Source organism: Argentina anserina, chromosome 6 (assembly GCF_933775445.1).
Source record: "Argentina anserina chromosome 6, drPotAnse1.1, whole genome shotgun sequence".
Classification (NCBI taxonomy): Eukaryota; Viridiplantae; Streptophyta; class Magnoliopsida; order Rosales; family Rosaceae; genus Argentina; species Argentina anserina.
This window is the reverse complement of record NC_065877.1, coordinates 28,858,232-28,885,833: the sequence shown is the minus strand read 5'-3', so window position 1 is coordinate 28,885,833 and position 27,602 is coordinate 28,858,232. Positions and strand designations below refer to the sequence as shown.

Below are 27,602 nucleotides of genomic sequence, written 5' to 3'. Positions count from 1 at the left end.
CCTACTTTACAAGTTCTAGATATTTATAGGACTATGTACATTGTAGAGAATTCTAGAGAACTCTACTTAACTCTACACAAGTCTAAGAGACTCTAAGATGATCCTTGAGTGTTCTAGAGAACTCTTGAATGGTCTAGTTCTACTAGCCTCTCCAAGGTTCTAGAGAAGTCCGGAAATGTCCCAAAGCTTCTTGAGACTTCTATCACCTTCTAGGATCTTCTATGACCTTCCAAGGTGTTCCGCCATATTCCGGATCCGTCTAGAATGCTCAAGGTAAAATTTGGCTAAGTTTGGCGGGATGTGACACTACGCTAACATCCTAACTGCCCAACATGAAGATTCATAATCATGGAGATATGGATTTAAGATTATGTATCATTGTTTAGGACTTTAGGCAATCCCTAAGTAGCACGGACACAGACATGAGTATCTGTATTGGACACGATTTGATACGTAGACACGGCATATATAAATTTTTTGGGACACAAATACGTGGTGGACACGTTAATTAAATATTATTTTTAATATATTTATTTATTAAAAAATTAATTTATAAATTTGAAAGTATTTAGATGTATATATATGTCAAAGTGTGCATTAAAAAATAATTAAAACATAACTTGTTGGAATGACTAAGGATTTGATAAGTACTTTGGATAACCAAAGTTCGAATCCCACCACAAATATTTTTATTTTTATCACGCGTTTCTCTCATTATATTTATATATATATATATATATATATTAAAGTGTGCATAAATATAATAAAAACTGAATCTGTTGGAATAGTTGAGGAGTTGTTGGGTGCCTTGGATGACCAAGGTTCGAATATCACCATAAGCACTTTCACTTTTATCATAAATTGGTGCGTGTCCGATGCGGATGCTCGCGTGTCCGGGCCGAGTTGAGGTGTGTCTGATTCAGATACTCACGTGTCCGGACCGTGTCCATTTCCGATACTCGTGTCCGGGCGTATTCAGACGTGCCCGTGTCGGTCGTGATACGGTAGTTGAGGGACATGTCCGTGCTACAGTGGGCAATCCTGATACCCATGGTTACAAAAGCATGAGTTTTGATTTCTAGTTCAACAACAAATAAAGCTATGTATAGCCGAGGTTAATGAACTTATTCTACTACAATGCTATTTTGACATTTCTGACTAAATAGAAATGCAATTAAATGGCCAAACTCGATTGCACGCCAGAGTTTGAGGCTCATTTTAGTCCTCATATAACCAACAACTATATAAAAGCATTCTCAATCTACAAATGGATATGTTGGATCATCTTTTGTGAAAAGGAGCAGTATCGAGGCGATTATATATTAGGCATTAAGCACTTAATCAGTGTATTACATTATTAATGAGAAAGATCACTCAAAAACACAATTCAGTCCCCATCTGAAAGTTACGGGGATATTAAAACCCGATCGTAATCACATCTCTCAAATTGACAAGAAAAAGGAAAAGGCGAACCCATCTGTCCAACCCAAAGGCATGACCACTTCAGCAGTTCGAAACTCATTCTGGTTGATCCGTACGGATAACTGTTAAAGAAATAACAAACGTAAGAACACAGGTCAAACATTCACAAATAATCTAAACAATTACCATACAGATATAGACATTCACAACAATTACCATAAAGAAAACAAATCACATTATTACTATATGCCAACCCATCATCGGTAACAAATAATTGCTGGAAGTCTGGAACCACTAGCCCTTTCAAGTGTATTGCTCGTCGTTAATCTTCAGTAACGAAAACACAATTCCTTATGCTACCGCTCAAAGTTAAAACCTCCTTAAATTGATTTAAAAAATATGTCCTCTTTTGTGTTGGATTTACCTACTTACAACTCACACAAAAAGTGAACATACAATTGGTAAACAAAGTGAACATACAACAAAGAACTGTGACAATACAAACATACATGTTCGTGGTAGATTTAATGCAGAAATAGTAGCATACCCTAGAGGTCAGTGCAATGGTGCCGGTGATGTAAGGTGCACAGACGAAGTAAATAACTTCCTGACAATTTTTTTATATGTATACCTAGATTTCTAATAGCTCCTATTGTTACAATTCCTTCAACTCATAGACTCCATAGGTTTAATCAAATACCCTCTACTAAAACACAAAAAGATTCTCCAATTAACCATCATCAAGAGCCATATAAGAAACAATATTCTTCAGTCCCTGCAAAATAACAGCAGGAACCCTTTTGAGGGAGCTATCCTTGTTTCAATTCCTAACATGAAGGCATCCATGGCCAAAGATAAGACCTATAGAACTAGGAAAAATTGCAACATATTTTCCAACTAGCAGAGATCACCAAAAAGACATAAATTCATTCAGATCTGACCAAAGGCTTGAAAATGTTTCCTAAGAACGCATTTAGCTTATATCAAAATTCATCTTACAGAGGTGTGATAAGTGATAAGTTTTGTTTCCTCACTTTTGCATTACCACAAAGTCTAAAGGAAATGGCATGTTTGAGATTGGAGGGAAATATCAGACATTCACTCTTACGAAAAAAATGGGTTCAACAGATACAATGAAGGCAGTTGATCCCTAAAACAAGAACCTGAATTCCAACTCTAAACAATACAATAAAGGGAAGGCTCGCAATCACCTTCACAAAAAAAAATTGTGATCAACCAACCAAATCCAGTAAATCCACCAAAAGACCCAAACAAGCATTCAACTTTCATCACCAACACAAACACGAATCCATCGGCCAAATAAAACTATCTGCATCCTTTCATCTGGGGTTCTAAGAAGCGAAAACTAGCCATACTCCACACCAAAAGCACAAACCTTTACGAAAGACAAATACGCAAGCCAATCAAATTCACACCCTACTAAGACTGCCAAACATTCCACAATCTTAAAGTGTTTTCTTTACAAAATCTAAGCTCAATCACCGCAGCACACTAAACCCAATTCTAAGCTCAATCACCACAGCACACGAAACCCAATTCTAAGCTCAATCACCACAGTACACTAAACCCAATCAGCAAATTCTAAGCTCAAATTAACATTGCCCATCATCTGAACCAACCCCAAACTCCAAATCAAAATCGAAACAAGAGCAATAAAAACACGAACTTCACACTGGAATCACATGACAAACAGAAAAGGAATACAACCCTAGATCTGAAAGGGAAGGAGGGAAGGGCTTACAGGGCCTCTCGGGCTTGCCGTCGGCCCACTTGGCGATGGCGAAGTGGACCTTCTCGCGGGAGAGAGCCTCGGTCTTGTAAGGCTCCTTGAGGCAATTGCGGACGAGACTGGCGCAGATGTTGGAGTAGGTGATGTAGGTCATCCCGGCCGTGCGCCAAAACGGTGCCGCTGCGCTCGACGACATTTCTTTTCTTCCTTCTACCTTTGAGCTCTCTCCGGCTTCTGGGTCAGACTCTGTGTGACCTAGACTTGTGAATAGATCAGCCTTTTATTTGATTAATGCATGGGTCGGGTCGGGTCTTCTTTGGGTTCATACTCACCCGGCAAAAACCCAAAACCAGCTTGATTATTATTATATTTTTTTACATTTTCTTTAGCTTCTTGGTGTTAAAATGGTACAACGATTCTAGTATGCAAAGTAACAATGCAGGATCACTAAAAGGAGGTCTATATAAGCAAAACACAATGCACATCGTTATACATGTACAAACATCTTCATAACTACGAACATGCTTAGTTGTGGATAGGACAATATCTTCAACAAATTAGCACCATCGATGTGATTCTGAAACTTCCAAGTTTAATAGCCAAAGTCCACTAGTGTTGCTTGCAGAGAAATATGATTTGAATGGACTACCTAAAATGCATCACTGAAGAAGTTCAGTTTCTCAGGTGCTCTTATTCCTTGACAATGTTTGAGGGATTTGATGCAACTTAGATTGGTTTCAAATAAGGGACCGATCTCCGGCAAATTCCATAGGCAACGGTGCATCTGATTGATTCACTCCGTTAAGAAAAACTTAGCCATGGTTAAAGGATGTTCGAACTAAATGACTCTACGTTTCTACTCGAATTATACATTGCCAGGCATTGTAATACACAATCTACTAAGAATCAGAAGAAATCAATGATTCCATGAACTCTCCCGTTCATGCACTTCAGGGATGAATGAAACAGTAGGATAGGAAAGGCATCAGAACCCACAAAAGTGAACATTTAATATTAAAACAGTAAGCAAAACTTTTGCATTAAGTCTCCAAAAGTGAATAAAATTTTCAACATCACGACAACCTTCCAACGTCAAAAATAAAAATAAGCTCAACTCCATAGATGAAAATTATCAGATTCTTCCCTCTAGTCTACTGACCCAGAAAAACCTTGAAACACTGGAACGATTAAGAGCAGCCCCAACCTAGTTCATTCTCCTAATAAGCTCGTTGATGTAGTTCTCACGGTTTCCAGCATCTCCACCTTCAACATAATGATTCCTCTTCTTCTTAAGACCACCCAATGGTGCCTTGAGCTTAAATGGCCATAGGAAGTTGTTGGCCTCCTTGAAATGAGGTCCAACTGTCAAAATCTCGTGGATAAGATCCTCGGTGCAGATAATTCCATGCTTGCCCAAACCCTGCAAAAGTTACAAAACGTGTTCAGACCTCAGAAATTATTGCCAACCAGCAGACATACACCAGCAGTGTGGGTAACAAACCTGTTCCACAACAGAGTTATCAGTCAAAGCGATTCTCTGCTTGTTCAACTTGCCATAACCCCTCTTGTAAATCAATTCTTTGACACTCTTCAAGTTAGGGTATCTGCAATCATGCAAATCCTATCAGCCATAATTCAATAAGCATTACATGACCAGAAATCAAGCAACATCTGTTCCGCCAAACTTTTATAAACAACTCTACAAGTAAAACAAAGGGTTTTCGATGTACGCACCCATAAGTCACATAGGGCTCAACCCTGTGAAGCATGTTCAAGGTGGCCTTGTTTACTTTCAGGAAGACACCATTGAAGACCTGTTCCAGAACACAGAATAAAAAATAAATGTAATGATTCAGACAATCTTCAAGAAGCCAACTGTGCATGTATTATCTATAAAAGCTCATAAATAGTTAAATACTTCAACATGAAGCCAGTATAAAAAATGAGAAACTCACTACAACTCAAACCGACACTGCACTACCAGTTACAGATTCTTATTTTTACACTTCCAGCACTAGAAATAGCATATGATAGTTGATTAGAAAAACAATTTGAACAAGTCCACAGTTGATCTAGACTATTTCCAAGGTTTCAGAGTGTTGCCTGTCTCAGACGCAAAAGCTGCAGGATCTTCTTTGTCTTTGGGTCAATGGCATTGATACTGGAAATACACCAAAGAACTATGAGGTAAAGAACTAGAACATTACAAAAGATCGCAGTTCAAATTAAAACAAGGATCAAGACGTACCCACGAATGCGAATAATAAACAAGAGCTTAGCCTCAGGCTCAACATAGAAACCTCCCTTCAACCTTGCCTCACGCTTCAACTGGATCAACTCGTTCTCCTACATAAGATGTGCCCACGAAAGGAATGTTAACATCAGCAAAATATGAAAGGACCATCACAACAAGCTGGGTGAATTGATATGATGAACCAAACATATCAGTACCTTGTCAGCGTACTCCTTGGAGTACTGTTTGGCTTTGACATATATAAGCTTCCTGTTCTCAGCTTTCTTAGTTTTGGCGGCCACAAGCCCTTGCTTCTTGGCCAATGCCCATTCCTCCTCTCTCTTCCTCTTCTTAAGGACAGACTCTGGAACCACTACCTTGACTGCTTCACCCATCTCTACAATATTCGATGGCACTTATTAAACCCAACTTTTCAAAACATCAAATGAGAACCAAACCATACATGAAATATGAATAGATAACAATCTTCACTGAAGAACCCTAGAAACCTCAATTTCATTCAAAACAAGCCTCCATCTACATTTTACTAATTCACCAATAGCTAAACTCAGTGACAGCTTGACCAAACAACACATGCTTATTCCAACTATAAAGATACCAAGCTCCAATCAGTAAAACACTGTTAAGCTAACAAAACTATATCCGGCTCCGATATCATACGAAATCAAAAATAGTAGAGCAATGAATACACAGAGAAGCTTAAACCGATCCAAAACTGCAATTGAAGCTCTGAATGCCATGAAATCGAAATGAAGAAGAGGGACTCACCGAGAGCTGAAGTCAGTGCGGCGCTCTTCGTTTTAGGGGGTTCCGCGGGCTACGAAGAAGAGGCTGCGAGTGAAGCTCTAGGGTTTTGTAGTATTTGTTTGCGCCTTGGTTGACGACGTGGACGGTCTAGATATGCTGAGGCTATAAAGGTGGATATAGTCCGTCGATTTGCGGGTATAATTGGGTTGTAGACTCGACTCGGGTTTTAAGTCCATTACATGCCTAGGTTAATTTAAGCCCAAGGTTTGGTTGAGCAACCGTGGGTCTTCATTAACTTGTAAAAATTTTAAAAATAATGAAAATTTGATATGAATGAGATTTTCAAGTTGTGACTCCTAATTCAATTTCAAAACTAAACTTGTGGCTAGAAGTGGAAGTGAGGACATGAAATTCAATCTAAAATGCTTTGTTCATTTAGGTTATCAAAATTTAGTAACAATGTTTGAGAATTCAAAATTTTTCTAGTTAATTTTTGAGACCTTAGAGCATCTTCAGCAGATTCTCTATTATAATTGTTTAACTATTTTAGAGAGTATATTTAACTTTTTACGGACAATAGTGGTTGTACAAGACTCTCTATTATAACTGTATTTTTTTAGTTATCTACACTTGACATATTTTTTTAGTGAGATAGCTCAAAGTTAAAACATTTGAATTTAAAACATTCTTTGTAGGGAATTATATATAATTTATTAATAAATTTGAAATAATTTGTAGTCATGTAATTAATATTTTGAGTTCAAATAAAACTAAAATAGAGAGAGCTGATATAGACGCGTCTCTAAATTAGCTAGCCAAAATAATTTTTAAACTACTTTAATTGAAATTTAACTAAAATATGGTTAGTCTCGCTAAAATGCTCTTATTCTCTTTAACATTGACTTTTTAAAATAAACATTAGTTCAAAAAAAATTTGATTAATTAATGTCTAGTCAATTGTTGGGACCAAATTGTTCGATCTTAACGTTTAGCTGTACAAGGTTGATTGAGTGGTAAACGGTACTACTTAGTTATGGGATCAGTCGTCTTGTAGCAGTGGTTGGTTGCATGATGTTTAGTCTATAGATCCCAATATGATTGTTCAACTTTGATGTTTAGTGATACAATGTTGGTTCCGTGGTAAACATTATTACATACGTACAGTAGTTATATTTTGTGTAATGTAGCTAGTAACTACATTTGTAGATTAGGAATGTCACTTGACTTTTAGGTCAACGTTAAAGATATCATATAATCATATATGACAGAGCTCATCTTGGTCATCAGCTTAATAACAACAATTGCGTTAAAACCCGATCGAGCATCAATTGTAAAATCCCAAAATTTGCTCCTCTCATTTCTGTTGACAGTTGCCCTATGTATAAAAGCTCACCGACAACAGCAGCCTGAAATTTTCCCTTTCTTTCGCTTTCCACTCTTTTGGTTTAGGCCATTTCACCATTGTTGAGTGCCAAATCGCAGAAGAGAATTTTTGTGATATAAATAGACCAACAATTACCTGTGGAGAAATAGGTATGAAAGATTACTGATTAAACTTGAAGCCGGGGTGCGTGTGGGTGGTGTCAGTAGTGTGGCATCAAAGCAAATCCCAAAGACCACAAACTCACAAGTCACAAGCGCATCTCATTACTTGTTTTTGCTATATATGGGGAAGCTATTTGCTTGCATTCATGGGATCATTATCATTTGAAGGTAGATTTTAATCAAGGGGCGGTTTCTTCGATCAGCTGATCGACGCTGCTTTGTATCTTGTACTTGACACATAACTGAGCTTGAGCGGTGAATTGCGCAACCTAAATTAGTTACCCACACGGGATCAAGCCACCAGGTAATCCTCAACGTTAACAATATCTTTGAATTTTCTTTCCTCAGGCCAAGTTTGGGCTAAGCTAATGGGGTGATGGTCATTGATGATCAAGACGTTGACCATCCGTCAACATCTTTCTTTAGTAGCAAGTAGCAACATGCCAAGAGGGAGATGTAGCCTAGCCAATAGCGAGGCACCGACTGGGGAGATGACCATCATTTATCCAAATTACGAATCTGCCCCACAATCTGCAAAAATTTGTGCCGTCTCTATTTTGAAAATGTGATTTGAGTGTCCAAGAAAACATATCATATGGGGTTGGGGACACCATCGGATTATTTGGATAATGATCGTTTTCATTACTTATGGGTGGTCAGTGAAGAAGAAACATAATTTGTTTACTAGTGATCGATCATTAGTAAACCCAAATTCTCAAGCTATTCAACATAGTAGTATATTAAATTAGTTTTGGACTAGGTTTGTTTTGTCCTTTTGTTAGTTTTTTTTATTTGTTAGGTTTTGATGACCCTCCTTTGTGCAAGGGTTTAGGTGTCGGCCGGTGTAATGTGTCATGGTTATGATGTATGTCATCTTTAAGGACTATCTAAATGTCGATTCATTCTAGATGTCAATGTAATGGGGAGGTTGTTTCAGCAAATATACTGGAGGTTTTGACATGTGATGTTATTAAAACGGTTTTTTTCTTGAGATTAGCGGCGAGTATGTATCGACTATTTCTAGAATCAAGTTGTTTGGTTCGGGATTGAGCCTTCTTGGCTCATATCTATTCTAGTAATATATATATATAGTTAAATTAGTTGCAGGTGCATATAATGAATATAAAATCTCAACTACATATTGTCACGTCCCATTTTTGGGAGTGTCTACTGTGGGTATCGTTGGTTAAATGTGTTTCATGCATACGTGGGATTGCTCCAATGCCAGAAGATGTGGGAGATATATGGCTGCTCTTTCCGAGGGGTTTAGGCAGGCCGACCCGATTGATTTTGGGGAGCTTGTCGCTAGTCGGGGACTTAACATCGAAGAAGGGAGTTGGCCGCCCTACACACTGGGCGGGGTTTGGAGCCGATCCCTTAATGAGCCCGAGGCAGGGCAAAACCAATGTATTGCCCCGTTGGATAAGGATGGCTCCATGGAGATGGAGCGCCGCATGGACCAAGTGTGGTAGCCGAATGGCTAGGTCTGTGATAAGTGGTATCAGAGCCGCCTCAACATCGATGTCGTCGTGTTGACAAGCGCTCACACGTGTCGCCGTGTCCCCAGTATATGGGGGGCTCCGCGGGGGAGTTGAGTAGGCAGGGTTGCCTCCAGGGGGAGGACCGAACGAGAGGATCTGTGGCAAAGTCCATGACGAGAGATCTGGCGCGAAGTCATTGTTGGGAGATCTTTGGGAACTCCTTTTCGTTGCTCTAGGCATCGCGGGCGTGTACAAGGGTTACGCGGGCCGCAAGTGGGGATGCCGTGTACGAGGACGTACACCAAGTTTGGTGGGGGAGGATGTCACGTCCCATTTTTTGGAGTGTCTACTGTGGGCATCGCTGGTTAAATGTGCTTCATGCATACGTGGGATTGCTCTAAGGCCATAAGGTGTGAGAGATATATGACTGCTCCTTCCGAGGGGTTCAAGCAAGCCGACCCGGTTGAGTTTGGGGAGCTTGTCGCTAGTCGGGGACTTAACGTCGAAGAAGGGAATTGGCCGCCCTACACACTGGTCGGGGTCTGGAGCCGATCCCCTGATGAGCCCGAGGTAGGACGAAACCAGTGTATTGCCCCGTTGGATAAGGCTGGCTCCATAGAGATAGAGCGCCGCATAGACTAAGTATGGCAGCCGAATGGCTAGGTCCGTGACAATATGGTGATCAAAGTAAAGACTATTGATATACCTATAAACTACTTTTTTGACGTTACTAGCTTTGAAATGACTACCTGATTAAGACTACATATTTATATCGAGCATAAGTGAGCGATAATATGTTATGGTAATGACAAAATGTTGTTTCTCAGTAATTAAACTAGAAAGAAATTTAATCCATACATGCTAACATGACTCAGGCTGTTGCAACTATTGTCTATTGGAAGGTTAGGCAGCAACAAAATTATCAAACAAACTAATGTACAAACTTAAGCAATGACAAAATAAGAAAATGCTATAATGTTTGAACAAACTAATGAAGAAACTTAAGCAGTGACAAAATGTTTTAAGAACATTAACGAAAAAAATATGTGTTTTAGGGAGTAAGAGATAATCATAACGTGATCATGATAATTTATTTAATAAAATGTCACAGCTTTAAAATAAGAGAACTTAAATTAGTGACCAAAGCAAATTATATTATCAACTTATCTTGGTTCTAACTCATTACTCATATATAGGTACTACTATGTGGAGTGAATTTCAATTTTCTCAAACAAAAAAAAAGTAGAGTGAGTTTCAAAGTTATGATTTTCCTACACGCATACATATACATGCCTGTTGTAAGTAATTCTAAGGGGGTGTATTCAACTAGGATTCTATAGGATTTTCTTGTATTTGAATAATCTTTTGAAATCTTGTGGTATTCAATTGAGATTTTAAACAATCCATTGAAATCTCAAAGTATTCAATTAAGATTTCAAAAACTCTTATGAATTCTGGTGGTATTCAAAAATCGATTGATTTTGAATGATTTCATTTATTAGTTGATTTTGTTGGATTTTGAAGTATTTTTACACTATATCATGCTTGTTAGAAATCAAGCATCTAGACATGAGATTTTGATGTATTCTTTCTCTCTCTCTCTCAATAAGATCGAAAATTTGTATGTTCTTATTTTAATCATGTGTTTTATTTTAATTGCTCAAATCAATTTTATGGGTTTTTCTTGTGATTTGGTATAATTGTTGTAGGCAAAAAAGAAATGATGGTTGTTTTTACTATTGTACTAATAGTTGCAATAAAGAATGTCGTTCCGATGAATTTTCTCCTGAAATAGAAAATGATGAAGAACTTGATATGGAAGACGAGAATCTTGAACTACTTTCTCAAAGTCAACTACAACAAAGAGCAGAGGCTAATGCTTGGAAACTATTGCTAAAGCTATGTGGGAAAATAGACCACGGAATGGTGATAATGAAAGTCAAGAAGATAACAATGATATTGTAGGCAATGCGAATGAAAATAATGAGGACAATGCGAATAAGAGGGATCATGAAGACTATGATGACAATGAGGTCGGAATGCATGTACTTTTCTAATTATCTTTGCAATTTTTACTATATAATATTTGGTTGTTTTTATATTTTTATTACTTTGTAAAATACATTATTATTTTGTAATTTGTTAAAAAAGAAAACCAACTTTTTAATTCTCCATGTTCTATATTTTATTATTTAATAATAATATAAAAATCATACATGCACTTGTGAAATCCAAGCAAATCAATACAAATCTGGTCAATACAATACAATGAAATCTGGCTGAATCTATGTGGAGTTGAAATAATTTATGATTTTCAGAATCCGTTGATTATAATAAATCAATCAGAATCATTTGAAATCAGAGTTGAATACACTCCCTAATTCTTGATGCTTCCATGTAATACCAAAATAGTTAAAAATACACAGCCATGCATGAAAGGGATAGTTTTCATCTGGCATGACATGAAGGGAGAGAATTTTGAGTAGCAAGGCTAGTAGCTGGGGTTGCTTGATTCTTAAGACCACCGACATATTGCGTGCCCTGTGTTTGTGAGAAAGAAAGAAAGAAAGTATGAGTTTTCGTCTGGGTCTCAAGGTTGGCAACAAATTTTAGCTTAATTTTATAACAGAGGACGAGGCCAGATAAGACTTGGGATCTACATTGTCTGTAGCCATTCCTCTCTATCCTTTTCCTCTGTCTTTGTTATTACTAATCTGATCAGCTTCCATTACTTTAATCGCAGACTAAGTTCCTCAATTTCAGCAATCCAAAACCCAATAACAAAGTGGTCTCTTTCTTAGTTTCTTTTTCAAGACTGGAGTATTCTAGCTCTTGCATTTTCACATGGCCTGCTCATTCTAAGCTTTACTTCACTTTCTCCAGTGATATAGTATTTCCTTTTGATTATACACTTTCTTTGTAATGGATTTGTCTGAATTTAGAAATTATTATATTCAGTCTAGCTGATGGTTTTATGTGGAAAGGTGACATGGGGTTTGAGTATGTTTCTAATCAGATTGCTAATCATGCCCCACACTCACGTTTAACAAATGGTGATTAGCATTTTTCTCTATAATGGTAATTTCCCATGTTGTGTTGCTGCTTGAGCTTTTTGGTAGTAGTGTCAAATAGAAACACCCACGCACACTTGCTCTCATTCTCTTCACCTCTCTCTCTCTCTCTCTCTCTCTCTCTCTCTCTCTCTCAAGCTTCTGCATTTGGTTTGAAATGCTGGGACTTGGAACTGGTTTTGGTCAAGTCTTTGCAGTTGATCTGATTCTTTTAGACTAGGCCTTAATTAGGTTGTCTCTTTTTACATTTTAGTCTCTGGGTTTTAAGGTTTCCTGCTTTGTTACTATGTTGAGGTTGTTTAGTGGTTTTAGACCTGAAATGGGGGTTTAGAATCTCAATCTTTGTAGAAGTCTTGGCCATATTGAGAAATTTCAGTTCTTCGTGTTCTGTGCTTCATTTCAGTTCAGTTGAGAGGTCAAAAATGGCTCCAAATATAAATTTTTCTAAATGGTGGGGAAAGGACTGCAATTCAAGTAAGGGGACTCCAGTGGTGGTGACCATGGAGAACCCCAATTACTCTTTGCTTGAGATAAATAGTCCTGATGAAGTGTTCATGCCAGTTGATAAGGACAGAGGCAAGAATGCTAAGCAGTTTACATGGGTTTTGCTTCTCAAGGCTCATAAAGCTGTTGGCTGTGTTACTTGGCTTGGGAATGTGCTTTGGGACTTGCTTGGTGCCGCTAAGAAAAGATTGGTTTTTGGGCAGATGGAGAATGAGAAATCTAGTAAAGGAAGGATCTTGTATAGAGTCATTATGGGGTTCCTAGTGATGGCTTTGGCTTTTCTGGCTTTTGAAGTGGTTGCTCACTTGAAAGGTTGGCATTACTTTGAGAACAGCAGCTTACACATCCCTGAGACTTTGGAGATTAGAGGATGGCTTCACTTGGTTTATGTGGCATGGTTGGAGTTCAGAGCTGACTGCATTGCACCTGCAATTCAAGCTTTGACTAACTTCTGTATTGCTCTCTTCTTGATCCAATCCGCGGACCGTATGCTGCTTTGTTTAGGGTGCTTCTGGATCAAGTTTAAGAAGATTAAGCCAAGAATTGAAGAAGTTCCATACAAGCCAGACGATTTGGAAGGTTCAGGTTGCAACTACCCCAAGGTTCTTGTTCAAATTCCAATGTGTAATGAGAGAGAGGTAAGTTTCTCAAGTCTGATTCTCTTTATTTCCCAACTTATTTAGGTTCTATTGGTGAATTCAATGTAAAAATAACTTTTGTTCTAAGCTCAATTTCTATCCAATTGGAAATAACCTTTGAAATGAGAAATGTAGTTAACAAATGAAGTATAACTGTAAAAATTACTATTTTCCAAAGATTTTTCATCATGTTGCTGACAGTGAATTTTGTTTTTTCCATCAAACTGTCTATAGGTATATGAACAATCTATTTCAGCAGTATGCCAACTTGATTGGCCTAAAGAACGCCTTCTGATTCAAGTTCTGGATGATTCTGATGATGAGAGCATACAGTGGTTAATTAAGGGAGAGGTAACTCAGTGGAGCCAAAAGGGTGTCAATATAATCTACCGGCATCGTTTGGTTAGAACTGGTTATAAAGCTGGGAATCTCAAGTCTGCAATGAACTGTGATTATGTGAAGGACTATGAGTTTGTTGCAATCTTTGATGCTGATTTCCAACCAAAACCTGACTTCCTTAAGCTGACAGTTCCCCATTTTAAGGTGGCTAGATCTTATATTGTTCTATCATTTAGTGTCTACTAATTTTTATCTTCTCTTTAGTGACTGATTTTGGCTTGCTGATTAAACTTGTGTGGTAGGACAATCCTGAGCTTGGGTTAGTTCAGGCTAGGTGGGCCTTTGTTAACAAGGACGAAAACTTGTTGACACGCCTCCAAAACATCAATTTGTGCTTCCACTTTGAGGTGGAACAGCAGGTTAATGGGTTTTTCCTCAATTTCTTTGGCTTCAATGGTACTGCTGGAGTTTGGAGAGTCGAAGCACTTGAAGACTCTGGAGGTTGGCTCGAGCGCACAACAGTTGAAGACATGGATATAGCAGTTCGTGCCCATTTAAATGGTTGGAAGTTCATATTCCTTAATGATGTCAAGGTAATTCTGCTCAATAGTGTTTATGAATCCACCTGAATAGCTCTGTAATCAAAATAACTAGTTAAGGGGTTATACTTCACGACTAAACAAGTAATAAAAGTTCAAAATTTGTAACTCAAACTTGAAGTATTGATGTTCAGGTCCTCTGTGAACTTCCCGAGTCTTATGAGGCTTACAAGAAACAGCAACACCGGTGGCATTCTGGTCCAATGCATCTCTTCCGATTGTGCCTCCCTGCAATAATTAATTCAAAGGTACTTTTAAATTTAGATCCTCTAATTAGTATCACTAATGTACTTCCTTGATAATAACATTCTAACAGAGTGTACTAAATGCCATATCGCAGATGATGTTCTGGAAGAAGGCAAACTTGATACTACTATTCTTTCTCCTTAGGAAGTTAATCCTCCCATTTTACTCTTTCACATTGTTTTGCATAATACTTCCTTTGACCATGTTTGTCCCTGAAGCTGAGCTATCCATGTGGGTTATATGCTACGTGCCCGTTTTTATGTCATTCATGAATATTCTTCCTTCTCCTAGATCTTTTCCCTTCATAGTCCCCTACCTACTGTTTGAAAACACAATGTCTGTGACCAAATTCAATGCCATGGTATCTGGGTTGTTCCAGCTGGGGAGTTCATATGAATGGATTGTAACCAAGAAGGCCGGACGATCATCAGAATCTGACCTTTTAGCTGTAGAGGAGAGGGAAACAAAAGCCATGAACCACCCACAACTTCATAGAGGAACTTCTGACAGTGGTCTTTCTGAGCTCAACAAGTTAAGGGAGCATCAAGAAGCTGCTTCTCCTAAACCTCCTGTAAAGAAATTAAACAAGATCTACAAGAAAGAGCTAGCACTTGCTTTCCTACTGCTCACTGCTGCAGGCAGAAGTCTTCTATCAGCTCAAGGGGTACATTTTTACTTCCTACTATTTCAAGGCATATCATTTTTACTGGTGGGTCTTGACCTAATTGGTGAGCAGATGAGCTAGTTAATATTCGCGTGGAATGTTAATGGTAAAGATAAAAAAATAAAGGGTGAATAAGAGATGCCAAATTAATGTGGTTTTCTGCTTGGTGCTCAAAATTGGCACACCAGGGTTGATGCAAAGAGCTTCTTCTCATTAGAATTGCCCATATAGATTTGCCCATAGCCTCACACCATCAGCTTATTTCCTCTTTTTGGTTCTTAAACCATCGATTTCTGTATGCATGTTATTCTTAGATGAGATAATGGATTCCTATAGCAGATAGGTTGATTGATGTAGGAAAGTGTTGTTTTTATGCCAAAATCTACAATTGTAAAAACTCTGTATATTGCACCAGTTGATTGTATACCAAGATTATATCTTTTTCTTATTTGTGTAATCTGTTACAAAGTTTTTCACTATGAAAATATGATATTGTCAAAAAAGTGTCGGTAGGCAGTGAGCTACAAATGCCGCTACTCATTGTGACCCAAGAAATATTTGCAAAGATTAGGATGGTGCTGTAAAATATGTCCCACAGTGCTAATAGTCTAATGCTGCAACTACAGCTACTAATGGTTTCTGGGTGTATGCCAAATTGCCAACCTCTAGTTCTTCTAAGAAAGGTATTTATGCTAGTAGATACAAAAGGACCTCTACCCCATGCAAGTCATGTGGACCTCTACCCCTTCAAAGCATTCTTATTCTACCTTTGAGGTTTGAACACTCCTTTGCACTTGTTTGCCTGTAAAATTCTGGACAAGTATATATGATTTTATGTTTGCTCTCTTAAAAATAACCGATCACTACTCCCCTAAGAAAATACTATATAAATTTCCAAGCTTTATGAGTTACATCATGGTGGTCTGGAAAGCAGACCATACATCTGAATTGTCTATTAAACAGCAAAAGTTAATCAAAGTTTCTAACACAATAAGGGTGGAATCTAGCTTAGTTGGTCGTCACTAACTCACTATGATCATTTCCAGAATCTAATCATTGACTAGTGACGGTCATAGTATCATTTTCATTAGTTTATGGCACTACCTTGTAACTTTGTAAGTAGAAACTGGAATGTCAATTTATGATACAGTGTATGGTATTGAGGGAATTTGAGAGATGTAATCACTAGAAACATGCATATTTTCCTAACTTTATTGCCATTCATTTGCATATTTTACAATTAATCAAAACATGCTAATTTGATGGGAGAAGATAAATAGAAGTTCGTTTTAGTCATTTTTATCACACGCATCATTGAGCCCCCCTGTTGACAGAAAAACCTTCATCTATTCATATCCTTTGCTTTCACTAGCTTTTCTACTTTTGAAACCAACATCCTTAATGTCAGAGAGTACTCTTTCAGATAGATTTTGAAATTAAATGACCCTGCCTGCATCTTCCTTCATTCATCCTTACACTGCTGCAACTGTGAACTCTCCCATCTGGCATGGGAAATGAATGTAAAACCTCTGATCACTTGACAAGACTAATTAACTACTTCACACATGTGTCTTTGATACCTTTCATAAATATGGTAGTACCACTAGCATCTTTGGCTTTATGAGAGTTTGGGATTGACAGCAATATTGGTTTAAAAAAAAAACCAAGGATGTGGCCTGCAGCTTCCCCAATTTATTGTCTAGAGACAAATGTCTGGGGACCTTAATATTGAGGGCAATGAAACTCCTGTATTCCTTCTAAGCCTCACAGTAATGGGGTCCTTTGTATCTTCAAGCAATAATGGAATTTGCATATAAGTTTTTCCTTAAAAACAGAAAAGAGAAAACAAATAAGCTATATCGACCATAATCTTTTATAGATCACATGCATGCTCAAAGTGGTGTCTTTTAGTAATGCATGAACATATTGTTAAGGAGGAAATTCTGGGTGCCCTACTGCCTTGGAGGTTTCTGCCCTACTAGCACGATGCATGTCTTTTGGATGTTTTCCTTCAAGTAAAGAGGGGTTGACAACCCAATTTGGCCTATTTCATCATCACAATGATCATCATCCAGAATTGATTCGTTGGTATGTTGATTACTTCATTCTTGCCATTTTAGCTGAAGCCGATTCATAGGGGAGTTGAGGAATGTGATCATATTTGGGTATCTTGAAGCGTTTACCATTTTTTTTTTTGAGAATGAAGGGTTTATCAATTTGAATTCAGGGTTAAGACAAATACTTATATAAGAAGTAAAGTGATAGAATCATAGAATTTTAATGGTTTACAGCAAACAGAAAATGGATACGAATTGAAATGATCGGATGGGGATGGATCCTTAGTTTTGTCATTGCTATTATTACAGTAACATCTATTCTCCCATATCCAAAGATCAATGTGTGTCCAAGAGTAGGGTGTTGTAGACACAGCACATAACGTGCATGTTTAGAAGGTAGCAAACAAATAATTGATTCTTTCGGTTCGATTGTCTATTTCTCAATGTCAATAGACGGGAACTCTTCTTGGTGTAGTAAATTTCTTCCCAATGCAGTGTCAGATTCTCTCATTGTGCTGTCAAGTTTTCAGTGTCATTTTCCATTTAGGCTGTTGAGCGTTTTCATCAAATCTTTCTGTGTCATGTCATCAATTCTTCACGTTTGGGAACGATGGGTGAGTCATTTAGGTGGTCTCAGGCACTTGTGCCTATTATGTGAACTTATGAAGTCATTCCATCTCTTGATGACCGAACTGCGATGAGGAATTTAGGCTTAGACAGATGCCACATTAGCAATCATCAATAAAAATGCAAGTCTTTGAGATAATGCTATGTATTTGTAATGTCAGTTTGCTTGAACAAAAGTCTAATCCCTGTATAGCTTTTGTGCCCTATTCAACGTTGTGTGCAAAGGAGGTAATGAAACTGGCTGGGAACCTATCCCTATATACTTACCATCAACTATTCTAACTTAAGAAATGACATTTAACTCAAAATAATTGAACTGTTTGTTCCTCCAGCAACAACTAGGGTCGCATACCAGCAGACTGCAGTTGTCATTTCAAAGATATCAAATCATCACTTGTAAGGGTTCAACGTTGCTATTTCATCTGATCCCCACGCTCACCCCTCTGTCTGGTTTCTACAACATCTCCTACCTCTATAATTGATTACGACATTACATATCTCACCTTTGTCGGTCGAGATTTGTGCATGACTGATCCTGACATGTTTTACTGTTCTTCTCTGAGAGCAGAATAATCTCGAGTAGAATAAACTTTCACCACTAAACTGTATAGCCACATAATTTTGTAGAGCTTTTCCCTGCTTGGCCTTACTTACACACCTGGTCTTAGATGAAGAACATACACCATCCGCCTAAACTAAAAGGACATAGATGTTTCACTGCTAAAACAAAATGAAGAAAATGCATGTGGAAATTATACTCGACTGTAATACACAGGAATACAGATGTAAGAAAATATCCTAGGCTCAACATTTGTAAGAGCTTTTTGAGCCTGCAGATAATTTCAAGATGAGTACATATTAGTTTCTTCTGTTTTTACTCCAACATTATAATTTCTGGAGGACTGCAGTTCTCTCAGTTAAAAGCAGGAAAAGCGAAAAAAAATATACTCAATATTTCTGGTGAAATATGTAGAGGAAAGAGATAAATTGTTATTCTTTTCCAGATGCAAGCTTAATGAGATCTGAATAATACATGAGATAAACAACAGCTTAAATCCAGTTGTTCACCAATAATCATTGCAAGAGCACTTGCCGTCTTTGAGATGGTGGAACCTTTTAGCATCTCGCATAATAAGTTCCCTACCTACAATTTTGGAGATGATCTTTAACGCAGAGTGGCAATCACCACATACACGAAGATTCTTGATTACCCTAATAGGTGAACGAGCTGAGCTGGCAAGGAGACCATCCGCAACAGCAATTCTCTCACTGTGGCTAAGCAAAGCATCTTCCTTGCCTTCCTGATCTATATCATGCAACACAAATCTAGTCTCTGGGATGTAACCAGCCTCCTTCATTTGTTCCCTCAAACCCCTAAGTAGAGAGTAAAACTTCTCATGATCAGGATGAGATCTATCTCCTGCTCTATATTCATGGACTCGACTTCTGGCTTCTAAAAGATTTTTTGAGGCTAATTGTTTCTTCTCCTTCTCCTTAAAAAGGTCTGATTCACTCACAGGAATAAGGCCAGCCTTTGCTTGCTCATTTAAGCAAGAAGGATCCAGTTGATCGACTAGCTCAGCACAACAGTCCCCAAGCTCCAAGAACCCATGAACTCTACAATAATGCATCAAGGTTTTCCAAACATCAACATTAGGTTCCAATGTCATTTTTTTAATGAACTCCAAAGCCTCATCCAGCAAACCTATAGATCCGAGCATATCTACTACACTCACATAATGATCCATGGTTGGGACAATCCCATAATCTTTCCTCATTGATTCAAAATGCAATAATCCTTCATTTGCATCTCCCACAATACTACAAGCATAGAAAACCCCAATAAACATTTTCCTATCGGGTTTCAGCCCTGCTTCCTTGAATTGAGTAAATAGATCAATAGCATCTTCCCCATGACCATTTTTAGCAGACCATGTTATCATAATGTCCCAAGATGTCAAATTGCGCTTCGGCATATTATTGAAAACCATTGATGCATCCTCCATAGAACCACATTTTGAATACATCTCTAAAATTCTATTGTAGGTGCTCACTTCTAAAGGAGACAGTAACATCACCTTTCCATGAACAGCTTTTGCTTCTTCAAGAGCTTTAGCCTCCCCGTAAGCATCCATCAACTGAAAATACTGGTCCACGTTCACATGCACATGCTGCCTCTGTAGCATGCCCAAAACAAATCCAAAACTAGTGACAATTCTGTAAATGATACCTTTAATTAAATAGCCTATAAACAAAAATGATACTTCAAAACTAGTGACAATTCTAGAAAAAAGAATTAATAAACAGTATCAGTTAAAGTTGTAAACCTCAAGCTGAGATTGAACTTCGTCGTGCTCGTGATTTGTAGCAAATGCAGGGCTAGAAGAAAAGGCGAAAGAAGCGTGGAATGATGACAGAGTAAATGACCCGTGAAACGGTTCCACAGCCAATGAAGATGCTGAATAAACGAGGAACGGACGGCTGAAGCCAAAAGCTTGAAGCCTCAATGGTGATGAGGATACTAGTAGTCTCCTCCACATGTTGTCTCTCTAGACCTCCTCCTGCCAATGCACAGATTACAAATTCATATAAAGCATAACAAAAGACTGAGAATTTCCATCTTGCAATCATTAAAAGCAAAATATTTAGTTTGCAGAACCCAACACAACAGAACAGAACAAGCTGAAGTCATTCTTCACTGCTCGATCGAACTGGTTGGTCATATGTAAACTATATAAACATTGTGTTCCAATGTTATCATTATCTTTCGGGTTTTCCTCTACAAACATGAGGACAACATGGCATAGTGCATACAACAAATTCATACATATAATGATACAAGTAACCAAACCCCATAACTTCATGAGCTAGAACTATCAATATTTCCTAGTTTTAACCAAGACCCAAGAACCATTTGATTGAGAATAAACCCCCATATATATATATATATATATATATATGTTTGTGTGTGTGTGTGTGTGTGTGGGTGCAATCGCAACAAGAAGAGTCAAGAGCATGCATACCCCTAAGACTGAGCTGGGAAAGCAAAAGCTTTCAACTTGTGTCACTGATTGGTGTGTCCTGCTCCGACGGAAGAGAGCTCTGTCTGAGACGAAGGAGAAGGAGAGAGTGAGCGGCGGCAGAGCCAAAGCAGCAAAACGGGGTAGCCTTCGTTTTCTGTGTACTATTCCGAGAGGGGCTTTCCTTTAACCTATTTACCAAAAACCTCAATTTTTTCTTACTATTTTATAATTAATATTCAAATCATCAAACATTTCTCACCCTCTCCAGTAACAAATTATCATGTAATTTTTTTTACTGGTTGTTTACCTCATGTATTATTCAGGTCTCTTTATCTGGAAAAGAGTAACAAATTATTCCGTGTCTTCAATTCTTCACATCTGGGAATCACCTATCGAGTCATTTAGGTGTTCTGAGACACTTGTGCCTATTATGTGAAGCCGTTTCATCATCTTCATCATGAGGCATTTAGGAGAAGACAGATGCAATATTAGACATCATCAATGAAAACACAGGTCTTTGATAGAATGGTATGCATTTGTGATGTCAGTTTGTGACCCTAGTTGTTGCTGGAGGAACAAAGTTGGCCTATGCGGAACTTAAGAGATGACATTTACCTCGTAAAACTTGGAACATACCATCACACTGCAGTTGTCATTTCAAAGATATCAAATCATCATTTGCAAGGGTTCAAGAGTTGCTATTTCATCTGATCCCCGCGCTTACCCCTCTATCTGAGGGTTTCTACAACATCGTCTACCTCTATTATTGATTACAGCATTACATATCTCACCTTTGTCGATCTAGATTATCGTCAGGCATGACTGATCCCGACATGTTTTACTGATCTCGCTGAGAGCAGAAAAATCTTTCACTACTGAACTCTATAGCCACATAATTCTGTAGCGCTTTTCCATGCTTGGCCTAACTTACACACCGGGTCTTAGATGCTGGTCTTAGATGAAGGACATTAGGACATACGCATCCGCCTAAACAAAAAGGACATGGATGTTTTACTGCTAAAACAAAATGAAGAAAAATGCATGTTGAAAATGTACTTCACTGTAACACACAGGAATACAGATAACACAGCCCGTTTTATTGTATTTTTCATCTGGTTTGCAGATGAATATTGCTTGAACTTATAGGTATTTGGACATGCAGAGGTGAGAATTTAACTGTAAGCTAGCCTGTAAAGTACGCTCTGGTAAACCCTCAGGAAGGTGATACAACTATCAAATACATGTTCAGCAGAACTCCAAGTCTCAGTCATTGGTCACTGTATCGGACATGCCAAAGTTGAGAACTTCTGTGAGATATCCTTTTAGCGGTTGTTTGATTCTGTATCCACGATCAACTGGTTTAGTTGAAAACAACATTATACCTAAAAAATAATTGAAAATTTTGCTCCTCAACAAACTACAAGGTTCACATGCCTGGCTTATACATTGCGAATGAATTTGAATCACTTACAGGGATTAGTTCAACAGTTGTTTGCTCTCCTGATGCCCACCGGCTCCTGTCTGTACTAGTCTTACAGCCATGTCTACAACATAAACTACTACTAATCCATGACAGCATAACTTTTCTTTCTTCTCTCTAAAATAACCTCCCAACAACTATTACTGATCTTCTCTAAGAGTAGAATAATCTTTCACCATCAGAATCTCGCCACATAATTTTTGTGGCACTTGTTGTAACTCTTTTCCTTCTTGCCATGCTTGCCCTACTGATACACCTGGTCCTAATTGACGAACATAGACAACCACCTGATCATCAAAAGGATATGGATGTTTCACTGCAAAAACAACATGAAGAAAGGGTGATTACTTGACTGCAATATTACAACCTAAACCAAGCTCAAACTCTCAAAGTAATATCCAGCAAAATAAATGAGAGAGCTGCAAGGGCTACTATTCATGTTCCTTGCCCAAGCTAATGCTCTAGCAAAAAACTTATTGGCGAACAGCCAACAGCTCAACTAATCCCTTCACATTACTAAATGGTAAGTTTTCTATGATCATGCTGTTTGTTTTAGTTTGAACAGCATGGAAACAAACAATTATCCTTTTGTTTTTGTTGTAAAAGGAAGAAAAATGACATGAGAACCCACAGTGGGTATGTGAAATAACTCACAATCATAAATTTGTTCAGCCAAAATTGCAAAACTAAAAACAAACATGCTAAGAGTACAACACTTCTAGGGTAGACTGGTAGAGTATATGGCCAGGCATGATCAGGATCAATTGTATACGCACCTATCTATATCCATACAGTTATAGAGCTCCACTATCTTCACTAGTTGAAATGAAACTCTCTTCATGATAAACGTATGCTGGATATCATAGTTCCTGGATGTGTCCTTTCTTAGTGCTCCTATTCGTTCAGATATATTGTACTGGAGTCATTAAGTAATTTGATTGGTTTTTTTAATCTTATATGCATAGTATATTCATGCTAATCTAATTAGACCATAAAAACCACAACTGGCTGCTTATTTTGTACTTTTTGCTTCTTCCATGGTGAAAACCGGATTAAATCTCCTTAAAATTCAAAAGACTCATTTGGGAAAAAAAAAAGAGAGAGAGAGAGAGATTCTACTAAAAAAGACCTATAATTATGAGTTCATGAACAGATTGACAAATGAATATAGGTACCTGGTGTTGGAAAGCCCTTGGGGTATTCAAGTAGATCAAACAGTCCATCCCCAAACTCATATGCTAGATCACAAGGTTGTTCAGTTGCCATCACTTCCTTTAGCTGTCTCACTACAAAGTACAATGGACTAACGGATTTTGCAAGTCCATTAACAATTGTGTCACCTGTTTCATTACATGTACTGTTAGAAATTAACCTTTAGTAAGTCTTTTTGGATCTAAATTTACTAAATGAACCTAAATCAAAAATGAAACTAAATGAACCTTTAGTAGGTCTTTTTGCTTCTAGAATTACTAATTTTGAATAATGAAACTATACCAATTGTAGGACAACCCTTTACTTTGATCGGCATCTTACTTAAAAGGATGCTGGAACTGTACCTTGCATTTTCAGCCAGCCATTCATCCTCCCAATTGTGAGATGATAATTGTCCCCAACAACCCCAATACTAAGTTTATGAGAATGCCCGAGTCTCCATCCCTATTTGGTAGGAATTTCTTGAGGAATGTATCTTACTTTCTATGAGACATTTCTCAAGCACTACCCAGGTCTTTGTTGGGGTAACTTCCACAATTTCATTGTCTCTGACCCTTCTGTCGCCACCGCATGACTCATCAATATTGTAGAAAATAAACAGCTTATCTTCTATCCTAAAACCCTAGCCACATGTTGTAACTCATCCTTACACTTGCTCTTATGTTCTCTTAAATGACTCATCTCTTAGGGCAGGAGTCTAGGAGACATCCCTATGCTGGAATCGTCCACCGTAAGAATTACAGAACAGATTACTATGACCGTATTTCAAGAAAACTGCATATTCAATAGGATTTCTATGAAACACAATTGTTTAGCTTTTACAGCTACAACATCTTGTTGCAATGAGAAGTAAAATCAGTAATGAGGAACTGCCAACTTTGATTTTGAATAAAGTTGAAACCTAAGCCTATCTCAAAGCTACATCCATAATGCTACAGGAAACAATTATATCCTCCATATATGGATTAAATAAAAACCTAATTTGGTAAGTAAGGATGCTTATTATCTTATGCAAGCTGTGGCCGTCATCAGCTGTTTGACTAATACGGCTTAAGGGTGAAGCTCATATAACAAAATATTAATTTACCAAAATTTCATAGTTATGCTATAAATCAAGAAACTGAAAATCTTAGTTTACACATAAGATATGTTGTTTGGAGGTCAATTCAAATGAAAGGTAGAAGTTCTTAGAACTAAACATGTAAAAGTTGGAGGAAAAAAAGTTACAGTTCTGGTGTTTTTAATGTGAGTTGCTGGTTTGTTATTTCCTTTTATCAATTTAGTCTTCCTCTATGGTAACTATATTTCTATTCTGTAGGCGTTCATAATTTGTATCACAAGTGTGCAATAGTTACTTAATACAGTTCTAATTGTATTGGTTTGAAATATCTAAAATGAATTCAAGTCGTTAGTCTAACTAGCAAATGAATTTCTGGCCAGAGATAATGTAGCAGAATGATTGGTTTGCATCAATTTCTGGTATCAATGTGGATTTTGTTAATTTGTTGGAGTAAATCAAGGAGAATCACATTATTATCAAGGAGAATACATTGGTAAAATGATATCCACAATACACATAAAGATAGGGAAATGCAGGTTGACTATTGAAAATCATTAAAGTTCCTACATATAAATGATGCAAATTTGAATTAAAAAAATAACATTGGGGTTAAGTAAATTACCAATAAATCGTCCATATAAGTTCCCATCCTTGCAAGTAAAAAGTGCCTGAGATTAGCAGAATACCCTATTAAAGTCTACACTACATTCTTATACAAGAAGAGGAAGAAGAAAAAAATAATCAACATGGGTGCAGAGTTTACCATCTTGAAATAGTTTATCCAAGAAATAGGCATTGGTCCTATTAAAATATTGAAAACATATGTCAGAAACTTAAGATTAAAGGGAAATTAAGAATCACTTTTCCACAAGTTACTCTTATAAATCTAAAATGTGAGATATGCAGAAACCAGTATAAGAGTCAGTCACTTGATTTACCTCCACTTGTTCGACAATTATAATATTCGAGCGAGACACCATCTTCATTAGATGACATTTGAGATGAGCTTCTGTTCATCAACTTGGGTTCATCATATCGTGTGCCAGCTATCTCCCAAGCTCTTGAGATCAGCCTGGATAAACCATTGTCCCAACATTAATGATCCTGAATTCTATTTATAAAGCTGATGATGTGTGTTTGAAGTGTTTTATGTCCTCATGCCATAGTATGTCTATAGCGTAAGAAAAAGGAAAAGAGATCGAATAAATCATATCATTTTAAAGCGTAGTATGAATGGATTACCTAGGCTCTAACAAGCGCAGCAGCCGACGGCGCCTTTCCTGGGGAATATCATCAATTTTTTTCCTGTACAACAGATTCGTCATTTGATATGGTGACAGGAATGTTTAGCCAACCAAAATACTGTAGATAACAACTTAGTCTTTACTCCTGGTACACATTAGAAATTGATGAGATAAACCCATTGAGAATGAAAAAGAACATATATCTTCTGACATTCACCATCTAGACTTGATACTTGTTATCAGTAACAACTGAGGTCAAATAACATACAACAACCACTTACTGGCCTGATTGGGCAATTTAAAATATGACTGGCTAGTAACCAACTTTGCATTACAGGCGATTTTCTTGTTAAGTGCACAATGATGTTACCATGGCCAACACCCATATGAGAGTATTGTGTCTGTTTTGTGCAGGTAACATCCCTTGATTGTATATTTGTGTAAATAATCTTTTCAATTTAAAGTAATGATTTTCACAGAGATCTTCTACTTTGTTCTCAATGTACATTAGATTTTCATTCTCCTTTCATTTACTCGGTCACTAAACAATAAAAAAGCTAAGGCAGGATGCAAGAGCGCAAATGTACAATTTGGGAAGTGTAAGATTCACTACCATAAATTTATTACAGATTAAGTTGATAGTGATTGAAAACTGACCAAAGATATGCAGCAGGATTATAAGAAGTCGAATCCAAAGGAATCAACTCCTTGGGGGGATCAAGGAATGTGACCACGTCCTGTTCATCCAAGTAAGCCCTTTTCCCATTCGGAATAAACTCATACGGTTTATCATCCCACGCAGAGACATACCCTCCCTGATCTCCATTCAGAGCACAAATTACACTACAAGCGGAATGCACAGCCTCATTTCTGTAAAATTTCAACCCTGCACATCAACAAAGAACCTAAATTTCACAAACACATGACGAAAAGTTTTCAACTTTATACAATTGGAGTCCTGCATGACAACACTAAATGAACATTGTATGCACATCTACATATGTGGGTGTGTAAAGATATGTATGGAATCGAAATGCTTCGTACTAAATCAATGGTTTCTGTACTAATATACATTCACATGTGGCATTCATATAAATTAAAAGGGGTTTCTACTTCTTTCCCAACAGTTTTCTTCTGCAAAATTCAGTATAGAGTCCAATACAGGAATAACTTCATCTGTCCAATTAGTTTGGAAACACTGAAGTTGAAATACCAATACTGTAAGCTAAACCCAACAATGAGCTAACCTATAGTAACTCAGCAACAAACGAACTGTGGACTATTTGGCTTCATTTTTATCAGACAAGGGAAGAACTTTGTTCATTGTTTGTGGGTGCATATAAAGTTGAGTTGTGGAATTCAAGTAGGTGTAAAGAGCTCACCTTTGCCGGAGTTGTGGGGTAGAGGTTGAACCCGTTGAGACCGGAAGCTGATTTGGCGGGAAACGGGAGATGGGTAGACATGAATGGAAGGGTTCAAGGTTACTGATGCTACCGCCTTCATTTGTTTCTCGTCAAGAAGTGGAGTACTGATGATTTTGCTTTTGAAACTTTTTGTATTTTCAAAAAAAAAGAAAAAAGATATGGACATAAAAACTAAAAAATAATTGCGCTTCTATTTACTCACAAAACTTATAGAA

General features: G+C 37.6%; 5 protein-coding genes across 6 annotated transcripts; 1 reads left to right on the top strand and 4 right to left on the bottom strand.

Moving 5' to 3' along the window:
- Positions 1–1,286: 1,286 nt before the first annotated feature.
- On the bottom strand, positions 1,287–3,408 carry LOC126799253 (ATP synthase subunit epsilon, mitochondrial). The gene is made up of 2 exons (XM_050526418.1): positions 3,185–3,408; positions 1,287–1,544 (listed from the first exon to the last, which is right to left on the bottom strand). Exons 1-2 carry the CDS (start codon positions 3,366–3,368, stop codon positions 1,519–1,521), a joined length of 210 nt encoding a protein of 69 aa, XP_050382375.1. The 5' UTR covers positions 3,369–3,408; the 3' UTR covers positions 1,287–1,518.
- Positions 3,409–4,160: 752 nt separating this feature from the next.
- LOC126797675 (60S ribosomal protein L7-2) lies at positions 4,161–6,254 on the bottom strand. Of its 2 annotated transcripts, none has more exons than XM_050524356.1 (7): positions 6,195–6,254; positions 5,624–5,802; positions 5,421–5,518; positions 5,276–5,333; positions 4,907–4,986; positions 4,674–4,776; positions 4,161–4,592 (listed from the first exon to the last, which is right to left on the bottom strand). In XM_050524356.1, the coding sequence occupies exons 2-7, from the start codon at positions 5,798–5,800 to the stop codon at positions 4,377–4,379; spliced, it is 732 nt and encodes a 243-aa protein (XP_050380313.1). In that variant the 5' UTR covers positions 5,801–5,802; positions 6,195–6,254; the 3' UTR covers positions 4,161–4,376. The 2 variants fall into 2 exon arrangements, with proteins under 2 accessions (XP_050380313.1, XP_050380312.1); XM_050524355.1 differs by having other exon boundaries at positions 5,624–5,820; positions 6,195–6,238.
- Positions 6,255–12,409: 6,155 nt separating this feature from the next.
- Positions 12,410–15,700, top strand: LOC126797674 (probable xyloglucan glycosyltransferase 5). Its single transcript, XM_050524354.1, has 5 exons — positions 12,410–13,412; positions 13,647–13,955; positions 14,054–14,344; positions 14,485–14,598; positions 14,691–15,700. The coding sequence occupies exons 1-5, from the start codon at positions 12,693–12,695 to the stop codon at positions 15,339–15,341; spliced, it is 2,085 nt and encodes a 694-aa protein (XP_050380311.1). The 5' UTR covers positions 12,410–12,692; the 3' UTR covers positions 15,342–15,700.
- Positions 15,701–18,725: 3,025 nt separating this feature from the next.
- On the bottom strand, positions 18,726–21,130 carry LOC126799300 (pentatricopeptide repeat-containing protein At2g25580-like). Its single transcript, XM_050526473.1, has 3 exons — positions 20,968–21,130; positions 20,272–20,505; positions 18,726–20,121 (listed from the first exon to the last, which is right to left on the bottom strand). Exons 2-3 carry the CDS (start codon positions 20,482–20,484, stop codon positions 19,009–19,011), a joined length of 1,326 nt encoding a protein of 441 aa, XP_050382430.1. The 5' UTR covers positions 20,485–20,505; positions 20,968–21,130; the 3' UTR covers positions 18,726–19,008.
- Positions 21,131–22,005: 875 nt separating this feature from the next.
- On the bottom strand, positions 22,006–27,466 carry LOC126799479 (uncharacterized). Its single transcript, XM_050526686.1, has 9 exons — positions 27,346–27,466; positions 26,621–26,849; positions 25,962–26,024; positions 25,658–25,791; positions 25,483–25,520; positions 25,342–25,387; positions 23,623–23,787; positions 22,439–22,763; positions 22,006–22,306 (listed from the first exon to the last, which is right to left on the bottom strand). The coding sequence occupies exons 1-8, from the start codon at positions 27,464–27,466 to the stop codon at positions 22,588–22,590; spliced, it is 972 nt and encodes a 323-aa protein (XP_050382643.1). The 3' UTR covers positions 22,006–22,306; positions 22,439–22,587.
- Positions 27,467–27,602: the final 136 nt, after the last annotated feature.